At 39.7% G+C, this 25,907-nt stretch overlaps 2 protein-coding genes across 5 annotated transcripts in view; one reads left to right on the top strand and one right to left on the bottom strand.

Moving 5' to 3' along the window:
* Nucleotides 1-1,170, top strand: part of INPP5F (inositol polyphosphate-5-phosphatase F) — a 58,017-nt gene extending 56,847 nt beyond the window's left edge. The window contains exon 19 of the mRNA XM_023762640.1: nt 687-1,170. Within this exon, the coding sequence (XP_023618408.1) occupies nt 687-720 (34 nt within the window). The 3' untranslated portion in view covers nt 721-1,170. The remainder of the gene's footprint in view (nt 1-686) is intronic.
* Nucleotides 1,171-4,282: 3,112 nt separating this feature from the next.
* Nucleotides 4,283-25,039, bottom strand: MCMBP (minichromosome maintenance complex binding protein). Of its 4 annotated transcripts, none has more exons than XM_014464563.2 (16): nt 24,888-25,039; nt 23,724-23,864; nt 23,571-23,612; nt 21,071-21,172; nt 19,114-19,258; nt 17,846-17,997; nt 15,577-15,677; nt 14,930-15,108; nt 14,545-14,668; nt 12,884-13,001; nt 11,466-11,631; nt 9,477-9,610; nt 8,421-8,585; nt 7,737-7,829; nt 6,180-6,268; nt 4,283-5,870 (listed from the first exon to the last, which is right to left on the bottom strand). In XM_014464563.2, the coding sequence occupies exons 2-16, from the start codon at nt 23,796-23,798 to the stop codon at nt 5,744-5,746; spliced, it is 1,812 nt and encodes a 603-aa protein (XP_014320049.1). In that variant the 5' UTR covers nt 23,799-23,864; nt 24,888-25,039; the 3' UTR covers nt 4,283-5,743. The 4 variants fall into 4 exon arrangements, with proteins under 4 accessions (XP_014320049.1, XP_014320050.1, XP_023618409.1 ...); XM_014464564.2 differs by having other exon boundaries at nt 14,936-15,108; XM_023762641.1 differs by lacking the exon at nt 7,737-7,829.
* Nucleotides 25,040-25,907: the final 868 nt, after the last annotated feature.

Here is a 25,907-nt window from a genome sequence, read left to right as displayed (position 1 = left end):
TCCTTTGGTCATCTAGAAAAAAATTGTTCAGTCTTTTGTTAGTAGAGAATATTGTTTCCGTTGTCTTTGATGTTACAATTTTTACAAAAGTCTCATGACCTGTAATCCCACATGACCAAGTCAAACATTCAAGATATGTGTGATGAATAGCACAACTTATTTTTTCTCATTTGTACCTGTCGTGAGAGATGCCAAGGGAGAAACCACTAAGTTATGTTCAATGTCCCAAATTTTTAAAAATATGTTCCCAGTGGGTTATCTGAATTTAAGGAAACAAAATCCCCCCCCCCCCCTCCTGAATTCAGCCAAATTAGAATGTGTGTAGACAGCTCTAGTTACGGTGCAGTAGATTCCCACTTACAACCAGTGATTTTGCCATCCTTTAGATTGTGGATGTGGAGCCTCTGAAAGGTGATTAGTCTGCGTTTTGGGTGTGGGTTTTTGGTTGTTTGTTTTTGCACAAAAACATGGGCTGAGGCAACTGTTGGGAGGCTTCCCTCCCTCCCTTCCTCTGCTGCCTGCTCCTCTCTGCATGCCTAGGAGAACCCAGCTGAAGGAAACATGCAGCAGCAGTGGTAACTCCAAAGACAAATGGTTTGGTCCAAAAGAACTCAACACGATTAATCCAATTACCAGAAAGAATGTCACCAAGCAGAATTAAAATGCTGATGTGGTGGTTTCCACAGGGTGGCTCTGGGTTGCTCCTGGTGGCCTGCTTGAGGAAGGTGAGGACAGAGCGCCTGTGGGGGATGTCTCTGGCCTGTGTGTGGGACTAGGGTTGAAGTCACACAGCCGGACCCCCGTTTCCACTCAGCGCCTGGAACAACGTTCCAGTGTCATTAAGGGCCTCTTCTGCTCTCCTGTAAAACCTACCCCCTGGCTGTTTCAGAGACTCAGCACAAAAAATACACCTCATTCACTCTTTTTCCACAGTGACTCTAAGCTCAAATGACAATGTTTTGTATATATTGGGTTTAAATAAAATTCATTTCACATTTTTAATGTGGCTATTTTCAATGACATCTACAGCTTGTCTATTTCTATTGGACATTCTCTTCTAGTGTCAACTCCAAGGGGTTATAGTTTATCAATTAGCAATGTGCAGTTTTCAAGAAATGGGGTCCAATTTAAATAGAATTTTCACTTTAATAATTGGAAATGGTATGCTGAATTACATGGGAAATTAACTTTTCTCTTCTACTTTGTAGGAAGAGCAGTAAACCTCATGAAGACATAATTGGCATCAGATCTCAAAACCAAGGGTCTCTGGCCCAGGGAAAAAAGTTTTTAATGAGCAAATTTTCATCTCTAAATCAAAAAGTGAAACAGACCAAATCCAATGTAAATATTGGCAATTTACGAAGGCTGGGAAACTTTGCAAAACCTGAAATGAAAGTTAATTTTCTGAAACCAAACTTAAAAGTAAATCTTTGGAAATCAGATAGTAGTCTTGAAACCATGGAAAACACAGGTGTGATGGATAATACAGTCCAGGCAGAGTCTGATGGGGAAATGTCTTCAGATAATGACTCCTACCACTCTGATGAATTCCTTACAAATTCCAAGTCTGATGAGGACAGGCAGCTAACTAATTCTCTAGAGAACGTGGGGCCAATAGACTATGTTCTTCCTAGTTGTGGCATTATTGCTTCAGCACCTCGATTAGGCAGATCCCAATCTATTAGCAATACTGATGTTAGCATTCATGCTCCTTCAGATATTACTACTGCTGCTCATGGAAGTGAGTTTGGAAAAGGCTGTGAGTCTCCTTTAAAAAAAAGTCCTTCTGCTGATAATATACACATATTGCCTGGCTTTGCCAAGCCTATGGATATTTACTGCCACCGATTTGTACAAGATGCACACAACAAAATGGCCCAACTGTCCGAAACCACATGTGTTTCTCAGCAGGCTAGTGAGGAAGGAAATCAAACAACCAATCAAGTTTCCAATGAAGAAACCCAATCTGAATCAACGGAACACATACCTTCTCGACCATCTCAATTAGATGTGTGTTTTTCTGCAACAGGCCCACAGTTTTTGTCTGTCGAACCAGTGCATTCAGTTGTATCTCAGAAGACCCCCGGCTCTGGATCCAGCATGCTTGAACTTGAGACAGGGCTTCATGTAACTCCTTCTCCTTCAGAGAGCAGCAGCAGAGCCGTCTCTCCCTTTGCAAAGATTCGGAGCTCCATGGTCCAGGTTGCTAATATTACCCAAGCCGGGTTAACCCAGGGGATAAGCTTTGCAGTGGCAAAGGTTCAAAAGAGCCCTGCAGAACCTGAAGTGGTTAATGAAGTCCAGCAAAATGAACTTAAAAATATGTTTACACAATGCCAGACGCGAATAATTCAGATTTAGTTTTTAGCCACAATCCTATGGCTTTTAATAAAAAAAAGTTTCACATATGAGGCTATTTTAACCTGCACTGACTCTGAATTTAGGGATCATACATTGTTTACTGGGAAAGGTTTTAAAAGGATTATGAACTTGAGCAGATTTCCAAATTTGAGAGTCAGGACAACAGAGGTGCAGCATCCTAGAATGTGTAGACCTAAGTAGCTAAACACTACAGAGCTGTTTGTCTCTTTGAATGTAATTCAGGAATAGATTACTTTGGGGTGTAATAATCTGTACCTGACCTTTTTTTTTTTTTTTTTTGAGTGGGCGGGGGGAGCTGTTGAGTGTATGAAGTAGACACATAAAGGATGGTCATGCCTACATTGAGGGGGTTAGCATTTTTTATAACATTTTTCTCAGTATATTTCTGTGTATTACCTCTACAACAGTGGTTCCCAAACTTATTTGGCCTACCGCCCCCTTTCCAGAAAAAATATTACTCAGCCCCTGGAAATTAATTTTTTTAAAATTTTAATAGCAGTTACTCATCGCCCCAAAATGCACCTGTGGCCATCACCGCCCCCCTGGATCGCTGCAGCGCCCACCGGGGGGCGGTAGCGCCCGCTTTGGGAATCACTGCTCTACAAGGTAAATACATTTCGTTTTTAGTGACTTTAAAAGTGTTACTAATATGGAAAAGCATTTGAATATAAAAAACTTGGTTTTGTTTTGATGGCTTAACCATTCCCTATGAAGAATTGAGGGTTACTGGCATAGTTAAGAAATGTATGCCCATTGGATCTTAATTTTCCCTGTATTTTAAACAATTTTAAATTTTATGCCACTCTGTATACCCCAAAGTCTAGGAGCATTAAGATATGTCAGTCATAAAACCTGAGACATCAGATCTGAATACCAGCGCCTATTAATTTTGGTATTTTCAGGTAAGAATGTACATTTACCGGATATTGGTAATTCTTTTAAAGGGGGCATTCCTTAACATCTTGTATAGACTATTGAAACTTAGTCTGAAGCACAGTTGTGTTAAAATTGGTTTTATGACCATAACCCTGACCACATGGAAACTCTTCTATAGCCCATACATTAAGAAAGCTACTTTATTCCAAACAAATACTGGTTTGTCTGGTATCTTTAGAGCCTTACTCTGTTGACGTGATTCTCAGCTAAACATTAAGTCTGTTGTAACTTTGCTAAGTATTTCCACTTGTTATTTATTAGTGGTATATTTTTTTGTGTGTGTGAAGTGTCAAATCTTGTGGCTATTTAAAAAATAAAATACCATTGTAATTTAAAGTGACAATGTATGAGAATTCCTTGAATAACATTTTAAGGATAAGGGGTTTGATTTTTGAATGGGATTAAAGAATTTGTAAGCAAGGTAAGTTTTCTATAATATTCATTTAGTTTTCTGGTGATTCAAAAATAGGGTTAAGCCGAAACCGGTTTGGCTCAGTGGATGGAGCGTCAGCCTGTGGACTGAAGGGTCCCGGGTTCGATTCCGGTCAAGGGCATGTACCTGGGTTGCGGGCACATCCCCAGTAGGAGATGTGCAGGAGGCAGCTGATCGATGTTTCTCTCTCATCGATGTTTCTAACTCTCTATCTCTCTCCCTTCCTCGCTGTAAAAAATCAATAAAATATATTTTAAAAAAAAATAGGGTTAAAATCACGTTAGATTGACAACTTTAATGTCCACGTGTATATAGCAAGGGAGGAAAGGGTTTCTGAAGCCCAGGGTTCTCTCTCCTACCTGCTCACTGGAGTCTGAGGGCACAGCATCTCCTCCACGCAGGGCACATGGGAAGAGCTTCAGTTCTCTGGAAGGGTTTTCCTTTCAAGGGAACTTCTCTGCCAGACCAAGCTACTTAGTACTTCTCTTTGGTAAACCACAGTTCACATTGGCACAATAAACACACGGTAACTAATCTCTTGAATTTTATTCCCACAAATCCAGGTGAAGTTTCATTTCCTAAAAGTTCAAGGATGGTCTAGTCTACCAGTTATAAAAATGAAAACCAGTTAGAATACTAAATATAAACTGATTATATTAGTTTATAAAAAATAGATTTGAGTTTAGGAAAAGTTAAACTAATAATCCCGTTTGCTAGGCATAATAAATTCCTTGATTTTCAAGGCTCACCCTGTTTCCTTGGTTAACAATGTCAATTTAGACCTGGGGGTGGAATTTAAGGAATCATTTAACTGAACCATTAATGTTTCCAACTAGGTAAGTCACTGACTAAAAATAATTATGTATAACCACAGCTTAAGTGATGTTCTAACCTCTCCAAATATTCTGGGAGCCACAATTATACTATGAACAATGATGTTTTTGTTCATTTGAAAACTTACTGTATGTTAGAACTGTAATTGGTCTGGGGAAGAAAGCCTACTTAGTTTTATCATGGTGTTCTGGACAAGCAGATAATGTTAGTTAATCTAATAAAGTTCAAAATCTAATACAATCATCAAAGCAAGTAAATGACATTAGGAAAAGAATTAAAAACCTTTTCCCTAAAGAAGACATTTCTTAAAATTAAAAATTAACTATTTTACTCTCCTCATATTTAGGAAAAACAACTTAGTAGGGTAGAATTTCCTTAAGTGAGTGCCATAAAACAGTGGTTCCCAAATGTACTGGGGTGAAATGAGAAAAATAAGGACAATGGAGTATTTTTTTTAGAAAGCTACATTTATTCCACTTAAAGGACTATCTTGTTTTAAGATTGTCCTCAGAAAAAAAATGTAATAATACAGTGATTTCTTTCAGATAACTTGGCAGCCTTGTCCATCCCAAAATTTGGGGAAATATTACTGGTCCATGAACTCTAAAAGTATGGGAACCACTGCCACGTTAAAGACTAGTGTTGCAGATTAACAACTGTTAAGTAGAAAAAAAGCTTCTGTGGTCAAATGTTTGGGAAATCATGTGAAATTCTATAGTATCATTTCCCAAACATGTGATCACAAAACACATTCAGATCCACTGTTAATTGGAAAGACGTAAAAAATCTTAAGTGAACAATTCCCGAATGGAATTGCAACTATTTTCATATGAACAAAGTCTGGCCTATAACTTAGCTTCAGCTAAGGAAATGGTATAAGCAGCAATGTTATCAATATTAAACTTTTAATATCAAATACAGTTTTGTACATTACTAATTTATATAATTATAAAACAAACTCCAAAAGCTCCATAAAATCAGTAAGGTAAAAGCCCTTACTGAATATTATATAAACTTCAGATGTTACCAGGCTTGATTTCAGGAAAAGTCCTTGGTTTTTAATACAAAGTATCTACAAAACAATGGTATAAATGATACTTGCATTTTACAAGAATGTGGCTGTAATTTGCCCATTACTCTTCGATAGGTATCAGATGTTTAAAGTTCATTTCCATTCACACACTTCTGCTGTTGAAGCCTGGTTCTTCTCAAAGACTCGAGCTGCTTTGCTCTTAGCCATCGTTCTCTTGACAGTGTTGTCTGACCAGCACTGAGAGACAGAAACCTGGTTTGAGATAAGAAACAGATTTAAGTCTAGACCTAGGAATACTAGTTTAGGAACAAGACCTGTGGCAGGGCCACAAAGAGGTCAAGAACCAAGTTCGATGTCTACAAAGGAATCCTTTAAGTCAAATTTGGGAGATGACTCACTTTGAGAAGCATGCCTGGTTCCACTGAAGTGATCACCGGCCAAATGCAATTTCACTTCAATGAGCCACTTCACAAGGGTTTTTAAAAGGAAAAAGTTCATTTCTATAAACTAGGGGCTTTATTCATAGCTTACGTTAAGCAATTATGGACATGTCCTACTCACCGAGCGACAATGAGCAGCTGGTGGAGATCGTCAGCAGTGATGCTCTGAGGGTCATTCTTGCGCATTTCCACAAAGTCATCTTCAACTGCCTTTATCAAAAGAGGAAATGACATTTGCATTTAATAGGGAAAAGAAAACTAACATGGTCCCTTGACTGGTGTAAAAATGAAGTCAGCCCTGCTTTTTAGAAAAATTAGATAACATGGATGAAATGATTGAGAACCAAACTTAATACATATAAATAACGTTACCGATGAAAGTATTCCAAACAAAATAAGATCAGGCAAACATGCCTGTAAACACAGGGAAGATGATGTCAGTAAAAATGGCAGAACAAGGACCTCAGAAAATTCCATTAAAGGGAATAAGAACTCTAGTAAAAATGGTCAAAATCAGCTTCATCAAAGCTCTGGAAATTAACCAGAGGCTTGCAGCAATCTGAGGAGCATTACTCAAGAAAGGCAGTAAGAACACTGAGCTTTGAGGAATTTTAACTTGCTCTGTTCTCCACCCTCACCCCACCTCCAGGCAGCCCTGAGAATGTCCCGCCTGGCAACCACTGAAGAGGTAGTGGGGCTTGAGGTCTCCCAAAGCACCAATCAGGAATTATCATTTGACTGGTGGTTCCCTGGGAGAACCATCTGTAAGGTTGTCTTTAACCTGACATGGGGCTTGCCCAGTGTGAACAGCTCTTCTCCCAGGGCATTTAAAAAAAATCAGAAGCAATTATTGAACATCTTGGCTGCCTCGGGCACTGGCTAGCCAAATTCCTTAAAAGGAAAAACAGGGAATGAGATGTCCATATGTGTGTGCATGCGCGATAGCTATATGAATCAATTCCTAAGGATTTAGAAGGTCACATGCTTGCACAGGTCTGTGTGCATGCTCAGATCTGAGCAGGCCCTAAGCTCTCACCTCGGAATAACCTTGAGTCTCTATGCAAGCAGAAAATGAAGGAAGGATAGAGCAGTTGTAATCTGCATGGCTGAGTGTTGAAGGCTTGCCCCAACATGGATACAGGACTTAGATTGGGAGACATATTGCTTCTTATTTGATTTTATTTTTTAAAAAATATTTTGTTATTGATTTCAGAGAGGAAGGGAGAGGAAGAGAGAGATAGAAACAGCAGTGATGAGAGGGAATCATTGATTGGCTGCCTCCTGCATGTTGGACTGAGCCCACAACCCAGGCATGTGCCCTTGACCAGAATCGAACCTGGGAACCTTTGGTCAGCAGGCCGACGCTCTGTCCACTGAGCCAAACCAGCTAAGGCGACATATTGCTTTTTAAATAACCCAAAAGGGTTGAGAGAAAGTCTACAAATCAAGAATTCTACATCCAGCAAAAACTAGTCCTCAGAAATGGAAGAGAAAGAAAGACATTTCCAGATAAGCAAAAAAACGTAGAGAATTTGTCATGAGCTGATCTGCCCTACAAGGAATATTTAGAGAGTTCTTCAAGCTGAAATAAAACAACACTGCAAAGTAACTCGAAGGCACATAAAGATCACTGGTAAAGGGAACTATACAAATAAATATAAAAGGCGGTATAACTGACTTTTCTTTTGTAACTTTTCCCTCTGATTAAAAGACAACTGTATAGACCAATAATTATGAACGTCGATGGGCATAGAGTGTATAAAGATGTAATCTGTATGATAATAAAGCACAAAGGGAGAAAATGAAATTGTAAGAGAACGAAGTTTCTGTGTACTACTGTGATTAAATTGGCATTAATCCCCAAATGATGGTTACAGTTAAGAGTTAAGATGTTAATTGTAGCCCCCAAGGCAACTAAGAAAAAAAATTATAAGACATGGAAATTAAAATTGTATACTAGAAATATCTAGCCCTAACCGGTTTGGCTCAGTGGATAGAGCGTCAGCCTGCGGACTCAAGGGTCCCAGGTTCGATTCCAGTCAAGGGCATGTACCTTGGTTGCGAGCACATCCCCAGTAGGGAGTGTGCAGGAGGCAGCTGATCGATGTTTCTCTCTCATTGATGTTTCTAACTCTCTATCCTTCTCCCTTCCTGTCTGTAAAATATCAATAAAAATATTTAAAAAAAAAAAAAGAAATATCTATTTCAAACACAAGACAATAACAGAGAAAGAGACGAACAAAAAGACATAAGACATAGAAAACAAATGGCAAAATTACCTTATCAGTAAATACAATAAATGTAAATTGATTAAATACTTTCATTCAACACAGGGAAATCCTTTATCTTATCCCAAACATACCTTGGTTATTTCATCAGATATGCTATAATCCAGGAACCTCAAAAGGGTCAGGTAAATGCGAAACTTGTTTAGCACAGAAGGCAGCACGGCTGAGAGAAGGCTGTTCATGTACTCCTCCATGTTTGGGGGAATTAGCTGTGGCTGTAGGTGGATCTGGCAATCTGCCTAAAAAGAGAAATAGTACACAGTATTTTCCAAGTTCTTAAATTAATCTAAAATTTCAGAAGAATAGATGCATCATCTCTACCAGGCCCTAAGAGAATTAAAACTACTATTTATTATTGGGGGGAGGTCACTTTACACATTAATTTACATACACAATCTCTACCTCAACAGTAATTACAAAAGTTGGCCTTTTCTTGGTTACTTATGTTTCCTCACCAGTATCAGCAAACACCTAAGGTAGCGCTAGTGTCTGAAAAGCAGCTAATTTTTAGATGTTTTCTTAACCACAGAATATGTAATCTGTATCTTAATCACACTTTCCCACGGAAAACTTACCAAGGGCCATTTCATACTCATTCACAGGTAGTTGTCTCATACATCACAAGTGAACATATGTGATTTATGATACACAGAAACTTTGATGCCTTTTGAATAACATATTTCCCATCAGTGAGAGCTGTCAGTCACACTGATGATTTACCAGAGAATTTCACCATCAAGCAAAAAATCATCATCATCAAATGGATTAGGAACACTTTAAAAGGAACTCTAAAATACTTCGCACATAAGATTGGCAGAAGTCAATGGGACAGAGGCAGCAAGAACAAAGGTGTGGATATTAATCAGGCAAGTTACTGACAGCTTCTACTTTCTATACCTAGATGTGGGAGCTACTACCCAACAGCTTTTTTTTGCTTATCTTGTGATTTGCTGATAACGGATTCTTCGTAGATCTAAGATTTTCATTCCAAGGCAGAAACAAAATAATCAATTCCCTTATTAATAATCAGCAGTTACAATTTTGAAGTAATATGCAGTAACCAAGAGACAAAGAATATATGAATATCTTTCCAATATAACCTCCCTCCATTTAAAAATAACTCATCGTACGGGTAGGAGTGATCTCCCCTCCGAAGTAATCAAAACATTAATATTGCAGGGGAATTCCATTTGGTGGTAACTGAAATCATAATCCACCTTCTGCCAAGTTATTAGGTTGCTCAGGGCCGTCACATTATGAACACCTAGAAAAGCAGGAAAATAATTTTTCAGTCATTTGATTTTAATCACCTAAACAAATTAGTTTTCCTGACACTGATTATAAGACACGAGGTTTCTTCTACTGCTTTAAAACAGTATAGAAAGCACTGTCCAATTTACTAAGCTAAGTGTTCATTAGGTAATATACTTCCCACATGGTATCTGATACCTAACATCTGGTATGCAATTAGGCAAACAATAGGTTCCCAATTAAGTATGATTACTTTCTAGGTGGTGTGTTCAAGAAGGCTAAAATAATACGGTAGAACTAAAATTATATTTATCCACAGGGATAAGGTTACAGAATTTTACTGATTTGCTACCATCCACTTTTGCCATATGTGTACCCAGTCAACATTGTTTTTAATTCCCTTTTCCTCTTGAACTTATCACCAGCATCATGTCATTTGAGCACAGGTAAAGCTATCTGCTTCCTTATAATTTTATTTTTAAAAAGATATTTCTTGCCCTAACCTGTTTGGCTCAGTGGATGGAGCATCAGCCTGCGGACTCAAGGGTCCCAGGTTCGATTCCGGTCAAGGGCATGTACCTTGGTTGTGGGCTCATCCCCAGTAGGGAGTGTGCAGGAGGCAGCTGATCGATGTTTCTCTCTCATTGATGTTTCTAATTCTCTATCCCTCTCTCTTCCTCTCTGCAAAAAATCAATAAAATATATATTTTTTTAAAAAGACATTTTTTTATGTTATTGATTTTTAGAGAGAGAGGAAGGGAGAGGGGTAAATAGAAACATCGATGAGAGAGGGACATCATTAATTGGCTGCCTCCTGCCCCGCCTGCTACTGGAGATCAAGCCCACAACCCGGGCATGTGGCCTGACGGGGGATCAAACCAGTGACCTCTTGGTTCCTGGGTCGAAGCTCAACCACTGCCCCACACTAGCCGGGCCCTTGTAATTTTATAATGCTCCATAACTGGGCTCAGTGCAAACCATATGATCTACTAAGCTTTTTATTTTTTCAGAGATGCTTTGAAATAAACATTTTATTTTATTTATTTATTTATTTATTAAATATATTTTATTGATTTTTTACAGAGAGGAAGGGAGAGAGATAGAGAGTTAGAAACATCGATGAGAGAGAAACATCGACCAGCTGCCTCCTGCACATCTCCCACTGGGGATGTGCCCGCAACCCAGGTACATGCCCCTGACCGGAATCGAACCTGGGACCTTTCAGTCCACAGGCCGACGCTCTATCCACTGAGCCAAACTGGTTTCGGCTGAAATAAACATTTTAAACTTCATATTGGGCAGTAAAAAATGTTTTATTACATCTTTTCTACACTTTTTTTAAAGATAATATATGACTAAAGGCAAAACCTCTTTTTATCTTTTTTTTTAATTTTTTTTATTATTTTTTTAAAATATATTTTATTGATTTTTTACAGAGAGGAAGGGAGAGAGATAGAGAGTTAGAAACATCGATCAGCTGCCTCCTGCACACTCCCCACTGGGGATGTTCCTGCAACCCAGGTACATGCCCTTGACCAGAATCGAACCTGGGACCTTTCAGTTCGCAGGCCGACGCTCTATCCACTGAGCCAAACCGGTTTCGGCGAAACCTCTTTTTATCTTTAAAGCTATTCACTTAATGTTCTATCATTGTTAATTTGGTCTAAACTGTAAATTTTCATATAATTATAACATATAGTGGACGTACACAATTTATACTTATACTATATGCTTTAAATTCACATGGCAAGCCTTTATTTTAAATATTTCTGAGATGTCAATTTGTTTAGTTATTCTTTTAAGAAGTCATTACCAGATCTGGCTTTGACAGGAGGTTACAAATGGAAGGGAAACACCCACGTACGTACCTGGGGTGTCAAGCTGGCCTTGCTCCAGGAGAGTTTCATCGATTACAAGGGAAGTGTTGCTGGGTAGCTGGAGGAGCCCACTGACCAAGCGATTGGCTGTATAGTCTTTGTGGGGAATGAATTTCAAATGGTTCATGTTCTCTATAGTCATCTGCAGACGAAAAGACTGCAAAGAGAAATTTTTTAATCAGCAAGGAACTAAGTTTCCTGTTTTAAGAAAACATATTTTTGGAGTTAAACACCGTGTTTATATGGAAAGAACCTATCAACTCCCAAGAGGAATCTCATGTTTTCTTGAGCCCTTTTAAGCAAAAACGATTATCTACATCCTAAAAAATAATTTCACTGACTCTGAGCTGCTTTATTCTCAACTGTCTTGCTCAGTATTCTTAAAGATTCTTATTTTACCAGAGAACCAAAAACAAATATCCAGCAGCTTAAGTGCACAGGGCAACAAAACAGAAAATAAAATGTTTATTTACTCATCAAGATAGGGAGAGAAAAGCCTAGTTTCCCTCTATGCTCCCTGAATTTAAACCATATTCATTCACATCCTACAGATTCTTGAATAAACTGTTTCAAGAAAAACCAAGGAGCAGAGCACACTGAGCTGTGCTGGGCGCTGGGTCTCATTACTCGCTCCACCCGGCTGCACCCGCCTCCTCACCCATCTCCCAGAGCCCACCGCCCCAGCGTCCTCTGCACCCGCCTCCTCACCCATCTCCCAGAGCCCACCGCCCCAGCGTCCTCTGCACCCGCCTCCTCACCCATCTCCCAGAGCCCACCGCCCCAGCGCCCTCTGACCCGCTCTTCACTCCCATCTGCTCTCTGTCTCCCTCCCTAAGCGGCAGTTTTGGGGGGGGGGGGGGGGGTGTGCGGGAGAAGGATGTCGAGGAAGAGATAAGGTATGTTTTCAAAATGGAGAGACTTTTGTACTTTGGCTTCGTTGACGTCAAAGAAAATGAGGGAGGGAGGCCACATTATAGACACAAGCAAACCACCGCGAGGAGCATCACCTTGTCCAAACAAAGATGGCTGTGAGCCCAAAGATGGCCCTGCGCCACAGGAGCAGGTTACTCACACTCGGCCTGTTGTGAACAAGGTATTAAAGAGGCAGGTGTTCAGAGGCACACAAAGGATACCAAACTCCACAAGCACATGGCCTCAACTGAGAGTACAATTCTGAGCGAGTAACTGCAATTGGGCTCATTGTTACATTTACAGAAATTGCTGCTAAGGCAACAAAAGTGAATGTTTAGGGGCGAGTACATTTTAAGTTATAGCGTCCGGCCGGCCTTGCTTCCTTGTAAAGACACCTACTAAAACCTCAAAGATAAACATTTGGGCTGAATGAAAGACATTTAGATGGATTTTTCAAGTGTGCTCAGATCTGTAATATGTATTTATAATGATCTTACTGCTGGAACAAGATGTTGAATAATTCGATACAAGTGTTCTGTGAAGGTACTATTCCGTGGGCAACCACTCAAGTTAACCGTAAATTTTCCTAGTGGAAGAACGTCTCTTCTTGTATATCTAGAAAAAAAAAAGATATTAACCAATAAGATACTCAGGTGATTTCCATCAAAAAGCAAACATGGGAAAATTAGCTTAATAGTATCACGAAAGATAGATTACTCTGAAATTATTTTACTTATCAGAATAACAGCAGTAAAAATAACAGCCAATACTTACACGAGTGCTGATTATGTGCCAGGGACTGTTCTGAGTGCTTAAATGCTTTCTCATTTAACCCTCTCATTTAAACACTCTGAAGTAGGGACTATTCCTTTGTTTTACAGATGAGAAAGTTTAGGTAATATGACCGAGTTTACATAGCCAGGAAGTAGAAGAGCTAGGATTTGAACACAGGTATTTGGTTCCAGAGTCTGTGCTTGCAACCATTACATATCACTGTGTCAAATTCTATACGAGCAAAGACTTACAGCACAGAGATGTTTACTGTGGTATAGTTCAAAATAGAGAAAAAATAGGAAAACCTAGCATTTAGAGAAACAGTACAACTGTCTACAATGAAATATTGTACAGCCATTAAAAAGTTCATCAAGAAATAAATGGCCCTGGCTGATTTTGCTCAAGTGGTTAAGAGCATCGTCAGCCCATGGACTGAAGGATCAAGGGTTTGATTCCCAGTCAAGGACATGCCTGAGTTGCAGGTTCAATCCCCAGCCCAAGTCGGGGTGGGTGCAGGAGGCAACCAATCGATGTGTCTCTCTCACATCAATATTTCTCTCCCTCCCTTCTTCCCTCCCTCCCTTCCTTCCACTCTCTCTAAAGAAATCAATGGGAAAAAAAATCCTCAAAAAAAAGTATTATGACGGGATAATGTTTAATAGATATTAAATGTAAGAGCAAGGTATGGATCTGTGTTTAGATTACAACTGAGTTCTATGCAGAAATGTATATAAATGTAAACAAAAATAATGACAAGAACATGTACCAAAATGTGTTAATAACAGATGATCTCTAAATGGTGAGATTATAGATTATTTCTATTTTCCTCTTTATGCTCTTGAAGGCACACAGAATACTTTTTCCCCCCCACACATATTACTTTTGAAACCAGAAAACAAAGAACTATAGTGACGTGAAAGCAAGGGGTGCTCACATCCACATCTAAGTTAGATGTGCACACAACAGACCTCCTTGACTGTTAGAGAATAACGAATACAAAAAGGATAAAACAGTTCATTTTACTCATCAGCCATGTCCTTTATCTGATACTAAAGTCCCAATGCATGAAATTCGTGCAAGGAGCTCAGCTCTCGCAGCCTCGTCTGGAAGGTCGTCCAGATGGTCATTCTACTGTTCAGTCTAATTAGCATATTAGCTCTTTATTACATAGGATCGGCTCTTAAATTGAAAGAGAACATCAAAGTGCTCAATGTGAAACTGAGAAGAGGTGGAAAAAGGACTTTGTCATTAATTTGGTGTAACACTCATTACACTGAACAAATAAAAATGACTTGATGATGAAATCCTCAGAAACCTTCCTGCTCTTCCCCCCTTTTAACAAAGCACCAACTCTCGCAATCCCCACCAGGAATATAGCACTTACACTGTAGAGATGAGATGTAATATAAGGTATTCAGCAGCCAAACTATCTCCCAAAAGGGCATGTGTGAGAAACCCAAGCAATTCTGCTCTGACTGGAGACAATTCGGACATGAAGCTTGAAACAACTGGAGAAGGAAAGGAGACCAGATTCAGAATAAACATACCAGTTCCTCTCGAGCGTTTTAGGTTAAAAGATAACTGCGGAACAAACCCACTACAAGTCAGTATACGTGTCAAGACTTTAACGAAGAGAATTAACTAACCTAAAGGACAATGGGGCAAAGAAACAGTGGCCATTCGAGGAACAAGACCCTGCTGACTCAGTTCCCCACGAGCACACGTCACACGTAGCTCCCGACACATGGGGACATCTCGGGGTCACTTACACTTACAGGTTTTGCTCTCCTCTTTGTTAAGGGAGGCCGGCAACAGTGGGTTGATATGTTGCAACTTCTGGGCTAAAACCACATGAATTCTTGGCACTAGCGAAGCAGGAGGACTGTGCACTCTCTGTTCTTCGGCTGTGTCTGTGCATTCCATCGGATCCAGGAGTGACGCGGCGTCCCTGCGGAGAGGGACAGCGCTTCAACTCACAGATACGCCCGTTACAGAGATGTAACGATAATGTACATCTCTGAAAAAAATGAGAATTCAAGCCAAGAACCAGTTCTACCTGTGGATCTTAAAAAACCAGAAAATGGCTCCCCTTTGTCACCTCGCGGATCTCAGGCGGGATGGATCATGTTATGATACACGTACTCATTCTTTTCTTCAAGCAGAGCAATGTTTGTACTCAGTGTGCTGTCACCTGACTCAACGGAATATAGTCTGGCTACTCACTAGGTCATTTCAAAACAGACTCTTTCTCGAGCTACCAGCTGGAACGTCAAATGTCACAGAGGGTCTCAAAAACCTGGGTCTTTTTCTCAAAAGCCATCAGGTATCTATTATTCAGTGTGCAGAAAATTTATTCTTCTCTACCCTGCTAATTATTAGTTATCCGCCCCCCACAAAAAAAGAACAAAAGACTCACCTTTCATCATTGTTCAGTATACTTAGCACAGGATCCACAGAGAGGATGCCATACAACTCAAGAACATCATTTACTTTGAAACAATCCCCATCTTCATAGACCTAATAAGAGGCCACATGACATTGTGTTGTTAGGACTAAATAACACCAACAAAGTGTAAGATATCAGTCTTGAAATAAAGTAATAATATCATAGAACTTTAGAGAGAGTGGAACAACTCTTTTGTTTCATAAATTGAGACCAAGGGAGGTCAAGTGCTTGCCTGAAGTCATTCTTCTAGTTAGCAAATAAGTGAAGTAAAAGAGGGAACCCTGATCCCCGACCAACGTGTCTTCAATATAGCACACTACAAAGGAGAGGCTTCCCCGCAAGGATGATCTATATATATAAAAGCCTAATATGCTAATTGTCCCTCCAACCGTCCGATCATTCAAACAGTCGCTATGATGTGCACTGACCACCAGGGGGCAGATGCTCTGACCAGTAGGTTAGCTTGCTGCTGGGGCCCAGCGATCAGGACTGAGCGAGACAGGCCGGACACGCCCTGGAGCCCTCCTGCGGTCCCTCCCTGGCTGGCCAACCTCCTGTATCCCTCCCCGGCCCTGATGGTGCACGGGTGGGGTCCCTTGGCCTGGCCTGTGCCCTCTCGCAATTCGAGACCCTTGGGGGATGTCGGAGAGCCAGTTGTGGCCCGATCCCTGCAGGCCAGGCCGAGGGACACCACCGGTGCACAAATTCATGCACTGGGCCTCTGGTTTCCAACTAAAACCAGAAATATGCACAATCTCAAAATCTACCACCCGTACCCAAAGAAAGGGAAACAAAACACAGTATTAAGAGGTTAACAAAAAACTTAGATTGGCCATGAGGTCTTTCACTATAAAAAAACCAACTTTCAAAGTTGTACGCCATGATGGTCTTTAATAACTATCAAAGCCCCCTTGGTGACACCCGATATAAGTATGGCAGGAAAAATATTGGGATTCTGGTCCTCGTGTTACATACGTGTCATTAAAGTTAAAACCACAACAAATAAAAATGGATTCTCATTGATCAATTCTGAAACTTATATCACTTGTTCACTTATCAGGATTAAAAAGGGGATAAGCAAGATACGAGAGCTATTAAAATTTTTTTCTTCTATTTTAAATGCAAATGAGAAATGGATTTTGGTAAGAGAAGAATGGTGAAAATAGTATTAGAAAGTTAGAAACAATATAGGAAGGGAATAGACATGAATTAAAATATTGTTTCACTTCTGACAAATACTTTTTAAAAAAATATATTTTTATTGATTTTAGAGAGACGGAAAAGGAGATAGAGATAGAAACATAGATGAGAGAGAAACATCAATCAGCTGCCTCCTGCACACCCCCTATTGGGAATTGAGCCCGCAACCTGGGCATGTGCCCACCTCTTGGTTCATGGGTCAATACTCAACCGAGCCACCTTGGCCACAATGAAATATTCTTTAAGAATGCTATGGTAGACAGAAAAATGGACCTCCCAAAGATGTCCCCCCGAATCCCTGAAGTCTGTGAATATGTTATTTTTAAAAGCAGAAGTGACTTGCATAAATTAAGGAACTGGAGATGGGGAAATTACCCTGGATTATCTGGGTGGACCTAATTTGATCACACTGTCCCTTAAAGTTGAAGAATCTTTCCTACCTACGGTCAGATGTGACTATGAAAAAATGGTCAGCCCTAGCTGGTTTGGCTCAGTGGATAGAGCTTTGGCCTGCAGACCGAAGTGTCCTGAGTTCGATTTTGATAAAGGGCACAGACCTTGGTTGCAGGGTCCTCCCCGGCCTGGGCTCTGGTCGGGACTTGTGCAGGAGGCACCAATCGATGTGTTTCTCTCACATCGATAGATGTTTCTCTCTTCCACTCTCTCTAAAAATCAATGGAAAAATATCCTCGGGTATTATAAAAAAAGGAAAGTGGTCAGAGAGGTGCACTGTTGCTGGCTATGAAGATGGAGGAGGGGACCACAAACCCAGAAGGTGGGCACCTGTAGAAACAGTAACAGGAAAAATACAAACAAACAAACAAAAACAGATCCTCCGGAAAGAAACGCAGCCCCCGACACGGGATTCCCCCCAGGAAGGTCCATGTCGGACTTCTCATCTAAAAGCCTGGGTACATTTGTATTCTTTTAAGCCACCAAGTTTGCAATAGGAAACTAACACAAACGCTAAGAATTTTCCATTTTAATTTCCGAGACACAGAACACGTCTATATCAATGTCCGGTCTGTGAAAGGTTTACCTTCACAAGGCACGCAGGGCCCTTCTCTCCTGGCAGGGGGAAGTTCAGGTCAAAAGGAGAAGAGAGGTTCAGGGAGCTCAGCTGTGGTCCAGTAGAAGCTTCGGTTTCTAGACGTTTTGGCTCGCCACACCCCTGAAGACCGCCGACACTCCCTAGGACAAAGGGAAGCGAGCATTGCACTCACGTCATTTCTAGGGCCTTCTGCAGGCAAAGAACCGTCCCTCAGGAGCATTTCAAGTTTGATATAAAGGATACTTCTGAGCTCACAAACTTGTTACTGTTCTTAAGGAAATAACACATATTAGCAAAGCCCTTTCTCTGACTTACAAAGAAAACACAGATGCCGAAACCGGTTTGGCTCAGTGGATAGAGCGTCGGCCTGCGGACTGAAAGGTCCCAGGTTCGATTCCGGTCAAGGGCATGTACCTGGGTTGCGGGCACATCCCCAGTGGGAGATGTGCGGGAGGCAGCTGGTCGATGTTTCTCTCTCATCGATGTTTCTAACTCTCTATCTCTCTCCCTTCCTCGCTGTAAAAAATCAATAAAATATATTTAAAAAAAAACAAAAAACACAGATTATGATGATCTGGAGAATTGAGTCATTGTTTCTCCTACAATAAAATGGCAACAAACTCCCCCCCATCAAATTTCAGTATAAGTATTTTTAAAAGTTAATATTTAATATGGTTTCTTTGACATCTCTGACCTAAGGCATATATGGTCTACTGACAACAGAACCACCCTGGTAGAACAGTTTCCTACTTCTAAGCAGAATAAAACTATATAGCAATAAATTCACTTACCAAGTATTTATTAACATCCACTATGTACCAGGAATCATACTAGTGACTGGGGATACAAAGATGATTAAAAGAGAGCCTCTAGCCCTGAAATAATCAGTTTAGGGCTGATAACTAATTAGAATCAATATATAGCCTGCCATACCACAGGATACTGCTCGGCAATAAAAAGAAATAAACTGCTGACACACACAACTTGGATGGATCGTAAGGGAATGTTGCTGAATGAAAACTGTTGATCACAGTTTACATACTGTAAGATTCTATTTATATAACACTAGAGGCCCGATGCATGAAATTCATGCAAGGGTAGGCCTTCACAGCCCCGGCTACAAGTCTGATAACCGTGAAAGCAAGGTTGTCAAATCACTGCCAGCTCCTAAACCTAGAACTGTATTATACAACAGCTCATTCTGAAAACAACCTAATGAAAGAGAAGTCTGCAGAAAACCTGTGAGCATACACTACCTGTTTGTTTGGCACCTGCATGCTGCTCTTTCTGTTTATTAGGCTGTAGGTCCATGTCTTCATCATCTTCATAACTCCTCTTGTGACGACTGGGAGTGTAAGATGTTGAAGGACTGACTCGAGCTTGGTTTGCATTAATATAGGCGTTAAATAAAAAGTTAAGAAAAAGACCACTATGTACTGAGGAATGTCCTAAGTTATGTTAATTACATGACTAATAAAAGATTGCTAATTTGGCAATTTGCTCAAAACAAAAATGTATTTTTTTTAAAAAGGCTGGACTTCCAGATTTGGCCATGAGAGGCTAATGAATTAATTTATGCCCCCTACCTACCGTTGCTGTAAAAAACTGTAACACTAGACAAAAGACATGAAGCAGCTATTTCTCTCTTTGTTTTGTTAATCCTCACCCAGCCGAGGACATTTTCCAATGATTTTTTTAGAGAGAGTGGAAGGGAGAGGAAAAGACAGAGAGAGAGAGAGAGAGAGAGAGAGAGAGAGAGAGAGAGAGAGAGAAGATGTGAGAGGGACACAGCAATTGGTTGTCCCCCACACATGCCCCGACACCAAGTCTATAACCAAGGTACATGCCCTTGACTGGAATCAAAGCTGGGACCCTTCAGACTGTGGGCCCACACTCTATCCACTGAGACAAACTGGTTAGGGTCTGTTGTCAATCATTAGACAACAGGGAGCATAATGTTATGATCCTTGAATGAGTAATATACTGGTTGAACTCCACTTTATCCCCAACTCCCTCTAGGGGGCATTTTCTAAATCGCAACAAAAAAGAAGTGGAGACGCATCTCTTGCTGGGTAGAGACAACACAGACTGGTACTAGGGGGGAAGGAGTTCCCCTGTAGAAGACAGAAGAGGACCCAGAAATCGGTGCAGGTTCCATTTGGGTCTTTGGCTGAATATAAAACAGCGGATGCACAAGGCCAGATTCCTTGAAGTCTAGCAAAGAACAGTTGCTGGCTGGCTAGGAGCTAAATGGAGGTTCTGGAAGTTGCACAACACTTAGAACTGGACCCTGCTGAACATTCCGGGCACTTAGGTGAGACCCAGAAATAGCACACGGCATGAGTAAGAACTATGTCCCATACAGCAAGTTACTCCAAACCCACCTTAATGAATCCCAAAACTAAGCTACGACATTCCAGAACAGGCATGAGGAAGCTATGGTGAAGAATCAGGACAGTGGCTGCAATCCTAGAAAAGGCAGAAAGGAACTTCCTGGCACTAGTTCTTCACTTTGGGGTATCAATCACTGACGTGTACTCTTAACCTCTATGCATTTCAGTGTATATCAACTGTGCCTAAAAAATATTACTAACTAGAAATTTAAATAAAAAAATAAAAATGAGATGAATAGTTTCCACAATCTCCTCTCTAAAGAACGAACATATTGTTTTCCCTTAAGAAAATTAAAATTAGTTGTAATTTAAAACTTTTTAACTTAATTATCATGGTACTCTTTTTTTCAATATATTTAAATCTACTTTAACCTTTTAACAGTATTTCACTATAGGAATGTACCAATTTTATCACTTCTCAGGGATGAATACTTAGATTGCTTTATAGGGTTTTTTTCCAGTTAGCTTCACTGGGATAAAAAGACTAAGTTTTTAAAAACTCAATCTAGCCCTGACCAGTTTGGCTCAGTGGATAGAGCGTCGGCCTGCGGACTGAAGGGTTCCAGGTTCTATTCCGGTCAAGGGCATGTACCTTGGTTGCAGGTACATCCCCGGTAGGGAGTGTGCAGAAGGCAGCTGATCGCTGTTTCTCTCTCATCGATGTTTCTGGCTCTCTATCCCTCTCCCTTCCTCTCTGTAAAAAAAAATCAATAAAATATTTAAAAACAAAAACAAACAAACAAAAAAACTCAATCTAAATTATGGTCTTTTCAATTAAAATAATCAAGGACCATAATAAGAAAGTTCAGATAAAGGATATTTCTTTTACCCACACAGATTCCCCAGGCACTGGAACACAATAGAAATTCTGTCTTTCCAAAGTGGTAGTTCGTGGAGAGTTTAAATCAACTTCTTGTTGAGGCTGTGATGTACACAAAAGTATTTTTAAAAATTAAGAAAAACAAAACAATTAACTTAGCAACCACATTTTTATGCTATTTACCATAAAACCATAATTATTTCACATTGAGTTAACTGAATTAACAAGCAGCTAACTAAATCCAAACCATCACTTTTTAAAAGAAATCTGACTTAAAAATAATTTTGTGAGCGATAATCAATACATTACCTTCCCTCAATTCAAAATACACAGCACCCTATGTTACAAAATTAAATCCTTTTAATAAACAGCGTGCTTTATTTTTTTTAAAGACAAAGCACATGGTAACCCCACTATCTCTTTCATAGAAAACATATCAGAATCAGCCTATATAAAAGGAATTTAATGAAATACTCATTTAGAGGTAGCTCTGAGAGGCAATCCAAGACTCAGCTATTATTCCCTAAAAAAAGCATATTCTCTATTTCATATATGCTTAGAAAGTGTTAAAGGACCCAATATGTAACATTTAAAAACTACTTTAATAAACACATAACTTTATAGTACAAAAAATCCTCTTAAAAATAAACTAAGATGTATATTTCATTTTGTAGAGGGGAAAAAAGAGGATCCAAAAGACATCAGGTTTGAGCCTGAGCTCATATGTATAAGCAGGGTTTTCTGTTTCTCTTTCCAGGCCTGACGTCCCCTTTTCCTGGGATGGTGCTTTTACGTATGAATCTTAAGCCACACGGTGTGAACTATCTTTGCCTTTGGTAGTGTCAGAGATGGACAGTCACATCTATTTTATTTTCCTATTCCCAGGTACTACGATGACTGAGCTATAGTAAGACTGCATTACTGTGTACCAGGAAAAGTTGTGTATTAAAATATTAGCCTCGCCTTAACCAGTTTGGCTCAGTGGATAGAGCATTGGCCTGCGGACTCAAGGGTGCCAGGTTCGATTCCAGTCAAGGGCACGTACCTTGGTTGCAGGCACATCCCCAGTAGGGGGTGTGCAGGAGGCAGCTGATTGATGTTTCTCTCTCATCGATGATTCTAACTCTCTACTCCTCTCCCTTCCTCCTGTAAAAATCAATAAAATATCTTAAAAAAAAAAAAAATTAGCCTCATATGAGGGGGGTTAGGGTTCCTAAATCAAAAGATGCAGTAAGCATTTAAAAGTTGATTCGTCAGACTTGGCAAACATTTTACCTATGGAAACACTCTGAAAGAAAAACGACATTGGGAGACCTGAAGGTCATCATGTGTAAGATTAAACAAATTCATCTTTCATGAGTCCATTTCTCTAAATAATTGTAGGAAGTTACATTTTTGTTTAATAAAACCTTTTCAGCAACCTTCCAAATTAGGGTTATTGTTCTGTCCAGATTGGGCCAATGAACCAGAACACTTTAATTCAATGAGGAAGAACTTGTATGAATGAATGGGCTGGGATTAGGCTTTATAAATCAATCTCTTGAGGTTTGAGTAAGCAAGAGCCAGACTCCCAGAGTGAAAAAAGCCCTAGAAAACCTGATTTAAAAGGATGGTCTGCAAGGCAGAGAATTAGACCCAGTGGCTCCACCAAGGGCCCACCTTTCTCCTGAGGCCCTGCCCAAGCTCCTGCCTCCTCCATCCCCACCTGGGACACTTGGTTTCTTTCCCAACATTTACAATTGCTGTTTCAATGGGACCACATGAAAAACACAGGGAGAGCAAACGATGGGAGACGTTGGGGGCTGACATATCTATTTTGAAATGCTGATAATCTTTTTCTACTATTAAACTAGAAATAAATTTTAAACTGTTCCGTTATAATGCCAGGTATGTTGAACAGGTTTCTTTGTGAAATTAAATTTAATTATGCATGTTGTTCATGATCAGAAAAGCAGTTGTTTAAAATGGAGATATACTGTGTTCCACTGTAACTGCTTAATATTATGTTTCTACCTTAAGACTGTCCCATTCACAACTATAACTGCACCAGGATTCTGCCTTCTTACCCTTCCTATCATTGATATGTAAGAGAGCACCCAGTGCTTCCTTTCATCAAAGAAGGATTAAGTCTATTAAAAACTATGTTCTTTCCAGGGAAAGAGAGCAGAACTTGATCCAACTAAATTAAGCAAGTGTTAAGCCCTTAGTTAATCTTCCACTTTCATTTTTTAAAGAATTTATCACAACCTGCAATTTTTTTTAACCAAATACATAGATACTGAGAAAAGAAACAAATTAGTTTTGTCATTTATAACATTCCACATTCTAAAAGATTTTTAGAAGACCAAAAATATAACAGAGAAAATAAGAGCAAAAGCATTCTACATGACTTCTTAGAATTTATTTATACAAAGACAAATTTAAGATAAACCAAAAGAAATAAATTCTCCTCTTAGAAAAAAATTCTTAAGAATGTTTTATAGATCTTAAAAATACATACCCCACATTCTGCTATATCTCTATATTTTCCAAAATGAAGGACCTATGACCCAAAACAAAGGATAAGAGTATTATAGCAATACATCTAATTCAAAAATACCATAAAAAACACTAATTATAAACAGAAAGTTCCACGATAAAAAGCCATACATACACGTGCTTTTGTGTTTCGGTTCACTGTTTCATAAACTCCCATGTAAAACTCAGGGTCAAACATGTCCTGAATCATGCAGCGAAACTTCACAAAACTGTTAGGTTTCAAATAATGAAGAGGAACCTCATTCAATGATGGTACCTTAAAGGAAAATGAACACGCAGTCTGTCTATAAAACATTAAGCTCAAATACACACATAGACTTTATATCCACACCCAAACCGCAACTCAGGCACAAAACTCAGCCCCATTAGGAAGCCAATGTTCTCAATAGTCAACATAACTGCTGACAAGAGTACCTCCGAGTTCTTCCAACTTTGTGTAATGGCATTTGACTACAGTGTAAAAATAAATGCTTTTCCTTCTGAACACTTTCTGAGTAGCAGAAAGGCATTTGTTTTATTGAGTTCTTCTTTTAAGACCAGTACATGCTGCCCTGTCCGGTGAGGCTCAGTTAGTTGGAGCGTCATCGTCTGTACACCAAAGGGCTGCAGGTTCAATCCCCAGTCAGGGCGGCACCTGACTGATGTTTCTCTCTCGCACTGATGTTTTATCCTCTCTCTCTTTTTTTAAAAAATATTTTTATTGGTTTCAGAGAGAAAGGGAGAGGGGGAGAGAGAGATAGAAACATCAAGGATGAGAGAAAATAATTGATCGGCCGCCTCCTGCATCCCCTACTGGGGATTGACCCCGCAACCCAGGCATGTGTCCTTGACTGGAATTGAACCCAGGACCCTTCAGTCAGCAGGCTGACGCTCTATCCACTGAGCCAAACCAGCCAGGGTGATGTTTTATTCTCTCTTTCCCCCTTCCTCTCTTTAAAAAGCAATAAAAAAAAAATTCTTTTTAAAGACTAGTACATGCCAATTTTTTTAAATAAATAATAATCAAAGCTCACAACTACCAATTTTTTTGTCTTAGAAAGTAACACGGTCAGTTACTGCCATCTAGAGGCCCCAATACAGAAACATTTAATTGCTTGATTTTAAATTTAAGTTGTAAAAGAGACCAAAATCTTTTAATATATATGTACTGACGGCACTTAAGGCAGAAGGGCGTACACATTAATTTATATATTTTAAAATTATATATAGATTACAACTCTACTGAGAGAAACTGGAAGTCAGCCCAACCATCTTCCCCCACAAAGAGCAACAAACTTACCCATTTAGGAGCATTATTTTCTTTCAGCTTTTCCTTAAAATATTCAATTACTTTCTTCTCCCAGTCAGGATTAACTCCATTTTGGGCTGAAAGACAAATATACTTTTCAAAGGTCAAGCTACACTACACAATAGGCTGCTCGGGTAAGTGGCACATTCAAGACAAGAAGCTGCCCACCGCAGGCTGGCTCTACACACCAGGGCGTGCCGCCCTCCTGCGGGTTCTCAGGGGCCAAGGACTGGCTGCGATGCCCACAGAAAGAGGGGGCACCCAGGCAAAGCAGCACCTCCAGCAGCCTTTGCACAGCGCACGGCTCTCTGAAAACACTTCTCTACAGACTGAAATGAAGAGCTGGGTTGTTGCTGTTGTTCTGAATTTTCTATTTTGGAATAAATGTTCCAAAAGGACACATGACTAGCACAAAGAACACCTGTATCTTTGCTTCATTTGCTTTATCATTTGCTCTCTCGCATGTACACTTTTCTGACCCATTTGAGATGAAGTTTGCACACATCACAGATTTTTACCTTTAAGTAGTTCAATGTGTTTCCTAACAATAGATCACAGTACTGTCCATCGACCTCAAGAAGTTAAAAACTGATATACTTTTTACTTAATCAACCATCCATATTCCAATTTGTCATCTGACCCAAAATATCCTTTATTGCATTTTACCCCTTCAGTACAGGACCCTGCCTAGCATCACATATTGTTTTTAGCTACCATGTATCTTTAATCTAGAACAGTTCCTATCTTTATGGCATTCATATTTAAGAATACAGGCCTTCAAAAAATAGAATGCCCATCATTTTGGTTTTGTCTGATGTTTTCTTAGATTAACTGAAGGTATGTGTTATCAGTCAGATTTCTACATAAGTGATGCTGATGCTGTGTTTGCAACGCTATTACCTAGAGACTGATGATGTTCCTCTCTCATCGCTATTTCTCTCTCTCCCTCTCCCTTCCTCTCTAAAAATCAATGAAAACATATTTTTTAAAAAATACATTTTCCAAGCTATG

Source organism: Myotis lucifugus, unplaced genomic scaffold, assembly GCF_000147115.1.
Source record: "Myotis lucifugus unplaced genomic scaffold, Myoluc2.0 scaffold_255, whole genome shotgun sequence".
In the NCBI taxonomy this organism is placed as follows: Eukaryota; Metazoa; Chordata; class Mammalia; order Chiroptera; family Vespertilionidae; genus Myotis; species Myotis lucifugus.
The sequence above is the reverse complement of the archived record's forward strand: the minus strand, read 5'-3'. Positions and strand labels throughout refer to the sequence as shown.